Raw genomic sequence first — 7273 nt, 5'->3', positions numbered from 1 at the left:
AAACTCTCACGCCCTGTTTGATTCAGTGAAACGTGGAAAGGTTAAAGATGGGAGGGGGGAAGCCCTAGAAGCCGCAAATGCATACTCAAAATGATTTATCTCGCCCCCACCTCCGATCTCTTAAAACAGACATTACTTGCGCTCACAACCAGGGCTGGGGAAATGGTAGCTAGCATGTCTTTGGCTAGCAGCCCGATCCTAAGCGTTTGCTCGGAGCTAACGTCTACTTGGCTCAGTGGGATTTATGATTGGGTTTAGGATCGCAGCCGGATCCGATTCTAATCCGGTTATGGGTGGGGTGTGCGTGCAAATCAATGCTTGGCCAAATAGGAAACGATGGCGAATTATTCCAGATTAATACACACACACAACTACAGGAACAGATACTGCAAGTGCTGTGAAACGGCGCGTCGAACTCTCCTCCTGGATGTGGCGCCGATGGCCGCGGAGCAAGGCGCCTAGCCAGGCAAGCTGCGAGCTTCCTCTCCCACCGCCTGCTCTTGCAGCCGAGGCGGCAAGGCGCTGCTCCGTCTGAAGCAGCCCAGCCCTGGCAGGGGGAGGGATTGCACAAGCCCCGGAGCAGAAAATGGTCGGCCGGGGTTGATGCGAAGCTAGCTGGGGACGCCGCCGTGCCGAGAAGAAGAGGAAGCGCAGCAGTGCCGGAGACCCTCTATTTTTTTCTTTTTCTTTTTTGGCCTTCGTCGTCATCCGGGCTGTTGTTTTCCCTGCTGTCGACCGATATTATTGCATGCATGCAGCGGATTTGAGAACCGGCCGCCGCAGCCGCCCGGGCAACATGCAGCTGTCTCCCTGCGGGGCGGAGGAAGCCGAGTGAGGAGGAGCCGCAGCGGCGGGTTTCTGCTTTCTTCTTCTTCATTTGTGTGCGTGTTTCTCCTCCTCCCGCCACCTCGCCTTGTTTGGGCTTTTTGCTCGCGGGAAAATGGAGCCTTTCCCCAGTAACGGTGAGTACGACAGCTCCTTCCTCCCCCCTCTCTCTCTGTCTGGCCTTTCGGCTCGCCAGCTGTAACCAGACTCCTCCTCGCCTCTCGTGCTGTTGCTCTCTGCTGGAGGAGAAGCTCCGAGGGTGGCAAGAAAGCACCCGGCCCCGAGGCGGTAACAAGCCGACGAGAGAGAGGCCGTGCGCCCCGGCGCCTCTGCCGGGAAATGGAGACTTGCTGCATCCGCGCAAGGCCGCGCGCAGCCTGAAGGTCAGGGGGTCGCCTCCCCAAAAGTAAAGCGCCGGGGGAAGGAGCCATGCACGCTTGTGCCCACCCTCCGCCTCGCCTCCACCCGCAAGTTGAAGCTCTGAGCTAAGCGAGTTCGGACGACCCCCGAGGCTCCTGGAAAGGAAAGTTTGGCGGGAGGAAGCCTCCTCGTGGCCTGAAACGAGGCGCTTCTCTGGGACGCACTAGCGCCTCTGGATTGGAAAAGTAGGAGCGCCCAGCTAGGCGACCCTTCCAGGGAGGAAGAGCTTTCAGTGGGGCTGGAGTGGCCTGTCAGTGTGGACAGAAGTCCTTCTTTGGAAGGGTACCTGCGAGGAGCCACAACCTTGGCCTTGGGGCAGCAGCCCCTTCTTCAATGAGGCAAACGCTCCCCAACCTGTTGTTACTTGCTCTCTTTGTTTATTGACTTTTCCATTTCCAAAGCTCCTTCGAACTATGCGCTGGTTTGCTCAAATGTCCCCGCTGTGTCGGCTTTGTTTTCAGCCCAAAGGCTCAATGCTAGGATGGAAGATGGCGACAAACTTTAGACATGCTGACTGTTGTTCAGTAGGCCAACAAACTTGACTTTAGTGGGGCTTGGTGCGGGGAGGGGACACCCAGCCTACCACTTCAGTGTCTGGGACAAGAAGCATTGCCTTCTCTACCCATGAACTCTAAATAACTGCCCATTATTTTTGTTTAATAAACTTGCATATCTCCTTTAAAAAAAAGTTACTGCTATTTAGAGAAAATCCACAAACCACATCTCGCTTAAACAAAAGGAGAACCAAGACTACTTGAGTTCTTAGTGCAATGATTGTTAGCAGTTGTCTGGGGGAAGGTTTTTTTTTTAAAAAAAGCTAAAACCTTTGAAGCCATTGAGTGTAACTGCAAAATTAATTCTTTGTTTTACTCCCATACTATTTACATGATGATTGCAGCAATGAGTCTTGTGGCTCCCTTCAAGACTTAATAAACATGGTACAGTATGAGGTTTCATAGACTAGAATTTATTTCAGGAAATGAATGAAGTGTTGCCCTGTGTTACATGTACTGTATATATATATGCATATAGTTGAGGTGGGGGATTGTAAACTGAAGTCAGAAGATAATAATTGTGTTGTTTCTTAGGAGGACAACATTTTATGCATCTAATGAAGTGAAATGTAGTCCATGAAATGTTATGGCAATAATACATTTGTTTTCCTGTAAGGTGTCATGAGATTCTTTCTTGTTTTTACCAACTGTATTGTTTCTCAAGTATAAGATTTCATTCCCTGCCAGAATTTAGCTGTAAAATGCAATGGGGATTCTCAAATCTCCAAACAACTTGACAGTTTAGAGTGGCGAACATTATCTGGCAGCATCAAATTGATGATGTCAGGGAAACTTGTTAGGCAGAATGTAAGAGTAACAGTTCACAGGTGTGGAATTGTCTTAAAGCCATTTAGAAGTAGATAGAATGCTAAAATTATGGAAGAATCTCTGTGATCTTTTCCTGCATTTTTAAAAAAAGCTTTTTTATGAAGCAGTAGCACACACACACACACAAAACAGAATCAATATTGGAACCTGGGAATTTCCCCCTATACAGGAGCCTTGTGTGTGGCTTTAGTCTGTAAAACTTTGTACTGCTTAAATTGAATTCATGCACAAGAATAGAGATACATGGGACATGTTACCTTCATAAAGGCATGATTCCAAATCCGGATTTCCCAGCATAACCAGAGGCAGATGTTGCAAATATGATGCCCTCCGGTTGGATTAAACTCCCTATAATCCTGACCTTTGGCCATGCTGGGTAGGACTGATGGGAGTTGTAGTCCAACAACAGCTGAAGGGCACAGCTTACTTTCTCTGATCTAGGGACAGGAGCATTTGAAGTGATGAAGTAACAGGTGTGGGAAGGACTAATGATACATCCCACCCACCAAGCCAGCCTCCCCTCAAGTGACTCCAAGGCTGTTTGTTTCCCACTAATTGGGCAAGGCTTTTGGTTTTAAAAACTTGATGTGGCGGGGAGTGAGAGAGTGGAACTTGCTTAAAGGGGCTGGGGGCCATTTGCAGAGAAGAAGTAAACAATTTTTCCTGCCTAACAAATGCTTTCATGCCTCTGATTAGTGCTTTGTATAAGTATAACGAGTAGTTATTATTATTATTACTACATTTCTATAACACCCTTCATCTGAGGATCACAGGGCAGTTTACAATATAAAAGCAGAGATAGATAGAACAATACTCCTTTGCTTTGGTATGGTTCATATTTGCCTGTACATAAGAATGTTCCTCAAGTATTCTTCTGAGACATGTCAAGGTTTCATTTATGGAGCATGTTATTGCATTTTTAACCACTGGCACCTGCAGCAGGTCCTTTTCCTGATACTGTACTGGAGATACTGTAGTAAGACTGTACAAATGTCCTCCAAATGTCCTAAAATCCTTTTCCTTAAATGGTATAGATTAGGAAGAAATGGGCTACTGGGCCAATACCACTTTGGTTCAATTCACATGGTCTCTTATTCTGGGATATTTTATATTGTGTCTTATTAACCCCCTCCATTGGATGGCTTCTTCTTCTTCTTCTTCTTCTTCTTCTTCTTCTTCTTCTTCTTCTTCTTCTTCTTCTTCTTCTTCTTCATTTTGTTGCATTTATGTATAGCTTTTCTGACGATTCACTCAAGGCAGTTTACAATTTTAAATGACTAAAACACAGGGTCCCAACTCTATGATTTTATAAAATTATATAACATATGTGTTTGGTAGAGGGAAGGAGACAGGCTCTGATGTTGCCTGTGCCTGCCTTCGGCCCTGTAGGTCTTGTGAATCTTGATTGTGTTTTAAATAATTCATATGTTATAGCAAGCGTCATTCAGGTAGCAAAGTATACTGGCATTTAAATTCTTCTTTGCTTGCTTGTAAGCCAGGCATTCCCAAACTTCAGCCCTCCAGATGTTCTGGACTACAATTCCAACCTTCCCCAACCACTGGCCCTGTTAGCTAGGGATCATGGGAGTTGTAGGCCAAAACATCTGGAGGGCCGCAGTTTGGGAATGCCTGTTCCAGGCCATAGCACTTGAATAGGGAAAGGAGACACATAATCTGATCTGCCAAAGCTTACTCTTGTTCTGGAAGAACAGGAAATATAAGTGTTTCTGTTTCAGAGGGTAATCACATATTATGTTTGGTTTTTTTCTTACTCAGTTACATCTGTGTTGTATCCATTTCTGCTATTTCTTCTCGTTAAAACTAAAAACAACAACAGCACATCTCAGTGCCTTTCCATCTGGGCTCTATTCAAACCTCTTCCATTGTTTAAAACCACTTTTTTTTTTACTCAAACTTCTCCCATTTTTTTAAAAAACCACCACGTTCCCTATCTCAGTGGGGAAGCTCTCCCTCTCCCTCTCCCTCTCCCTCTCCCTCTCTTTCACATCCCCACAACCCCTTCTTATCCTCCATCCAATGCCTTCCATTAACCTGCCCCCACAAGTCATTTACTACAGAGATGAGTTTCCTCCTTTTTCTTCCTGCTTCCCCTGCCTATAGAATCATAGAAACAGATGGAAGACAAAGTACAGTAGTGCAAATGCAGTATAGACAGAAAAATCCTTATCAGTGAGATGCAAATGTGTTCTGGTCTCTAGTCAAGATTTATCTTCTCAGTAATGCCTTGTTATGTTGAATCTCATGGGCCTGAGGAGAAACCTCTAGTTTCTGGCTGACTCATAAAACCATTTAAATACATGATTCCTTATAACTTTTTTGTAAACATGCATTGTGTTTGCTAGCACCCAATCAGTCACAGAAATGGATGAAATTATTTGTTATTAAGCTATTACTTGACACCAGTAGCATCACCATACGGAACTGAATTTGCCAGAGATAAAAATTGAGAGAATGGAATGGCTAAAGTTGGCTAGCTTAAGCCCATAAAGCAATATCCTTTGTATATTACACCTGCAATGTAACCAATTTATCGAAGAGATAATGATTATGTATTGTGTTCTATAGTCTTGTTTTCAGTTCTCAACTTAAGTCTTTTATTTCTTCAGTGTGACCAAGTCTATGTGCATATGTGGTTGTGTTCTTGGTTTACCTTAACCATTATTTGAACTGTGTGCTATTTCCATAAGAAACAGATTGAGGTGTTCCAACATTTTTTGCTTTGCTTTGGTATCTCTGGAATTGAGAGTTTAATGTGCCAAGACAAGGTATTTGTCAAAGGTAGGTCAAGGAATCATTAGGTTTTAATGGAGGTACTGGAGTAAAAGTTGTCTTGCGTTCTTGTAGAAGAGATTTCGATTCTTGTTACAGAATGACAGGTGTTTTCTCATACCACTATGTTCAGAAAACATGTTACGTGCAGCGTTCAAAACTCCCATTGTTCTAGGCGCATTTTGCTCTAGGTGCTAAAAAGCGAGCAATTTCTGAGCTCTGGATGCAGTACTGCGCCTAAGATTTCAGATTAATATTGCCACTGAGGGTGTGGGAGGAGAAATTCCTGCCTGCTGGACTTCCAAGAAATCACAGCATCAGGCAAGCTGATAGGTTCTGCCTCTCAGCTGGCCTTACAGAAAGGCAGCGTTATGAGGGACCCTCATGAGAATATTAAGGGGGCAGGCAGGGGAAGCATGACTTTGTTTTTTGCAGTCTTAAGATGAGGACTAGACCATGTGAAAAATGAACGTAAGATTTTAGCTGCAATTCATTCATTTTCAGCTTTGTGTTCTTGTTATAAAAAAGAGTGCCTAGACATTCCATTGTTGTGCTCATAACCTAGGTTTAAGGCGCCATTTAGCTCCTAGCTTTCATATCTCAGTTTCTAACACTGGTTATGTGGTTGTTGTATCAGATTTAGGGATGTGTTTATACTTAGCTTTTCCCCCTTCCAGGCTGATTAAGCTTTAATGAGTAGATTGAAAGGATGTGATAAGAGCATGCAACTAAACTAATTTTAATTACTAAATTTTTTAAAGGTGCTTTGGTAGAAAGAATTAGAAATAAACTAGGATTGGTATAGTATTGAATGAGAATGAGCATAGCATTCTGGCCATTTTCCACTACATTAGTAGTTTTTTTAAAAAAAATAACTTTATTTGTTTCAATTTGTTTAGACACAGCAATCAAACAACTTCGATAAAATTAGTTTTTTTTTCTATTGACACTTCTGATGGAATATTAAGGTCAGCCAGGTTAAGAATGCAGAAGGCCATAATCCAAATCCCATTTGTTAAGACCCTTATCTGCTCTGCTGACATTTGTATGCTACCCTGTTTTGGCTTACCCGCTGGATGTATACTAGTATTAGCACCACATCATTGAAGAGAGGCTATATAATCATATGATTACACTGGAATAAAATACCCTCCACAGATTCAAACAATTATTACATTACAGTCAAATACTGACAGAGAGATGAATTGCATACAGGAAAACAACAGGTAATTCTGCAAGGGCAAAGGGGACTCTAGTCTGCTGATGAAACCTTTTATAGAAACACATGAATAACAGGGTGAATTAATTTAAACATTTGATTTAAGTTGCCAAGGGGGCGAAAGGCCAATTTAAGTGTAATGTTGTAAATACACAGCCATATGATAGGAGTTGATTACATAGGTCCCAACCATGGAAGTGGTAGTCTGCTGTGTGTGTGTGTGCTGATTCTTTGGAAATACCCATGTGATTGGCCCCCATCATGTTATTAAAAAATGGCTGCCAGACTGCTAGTGCAATCCTTAAAGGCACCACCAATGGAAGATATTGTGGAGAACAAGCAGTTTGTCCTTCAGCACCATTTTTTGGTGTGTGTGTGTGTGTGTGCGCGCGCCTCTTTAAAACTTTGTTTTGGGTTTCCTTTTTGACAAGCGTGCAGAAAAGTTGGGAGTGTGCACGTTCCCTTTGGAGTCTTAAGAAGTCCAGTTTATAAAGAGACCTGGATTCCAAATTGATTTCTAAGATTTCCTGAGCGTAGACGAAAGATAAAGAGAGGGGGATGATTTTGGACAAGTGCAGCCTTTGGAGAAGTTCTGATTATACCCTCTGTGTCCCATTTGTTTCAATGAGATGGGGCT

General features: G+C 43.4%; 1 protein-coding gene across 2 annotated transcripts in view; it reads left to right on the top strand.

The window, feature by feature from the left end:
• The first annotated feature begins 518 nt into the window (after positions 1 to 518).
• Positions 519 to 7273, top strand: part of LOC118076743 (leucyl-cystinyl aminopeptidase) — a 44254-nt gene continuing 37499 nt past the window's right edge. The window contains exon 1 of one of the 2 annotated variants that reach the window (XM_035099701.2): positions 519 to 962. In XM_035099701.2, the coding sequence (XP_034955592.2) occupies positions 941 to 962 (22 nt within the window). In that variant the 5' untranslated portion in view covers positions 519 to 940. Of the gene's footprint in view, positions 963 to 1428; positions 2184 to 7273 lie in introns of those variants that run through there. The other variant, XM_035099702.2, reaches the window with a different exon arrangement.

Source organism: Zootoca vivipara, chromosome 11, assembly GCF_963506605.1.
Source record: "Zootoca vivipara chromosome 11, rZooViv1.1, whole genome shotgun sequence".
Lineage (NCBI taxonomy): Eukaryota > Metazoa > Chordata > Lepidosauria > Squamata > Lacertidae > Zootoca > Zootoca vivipara.
The sequence above is the reverse complement of the archived record's forward strand: the minus strand, read 5'-3'. Positions and strand labels throughout refer to the sequence as shown.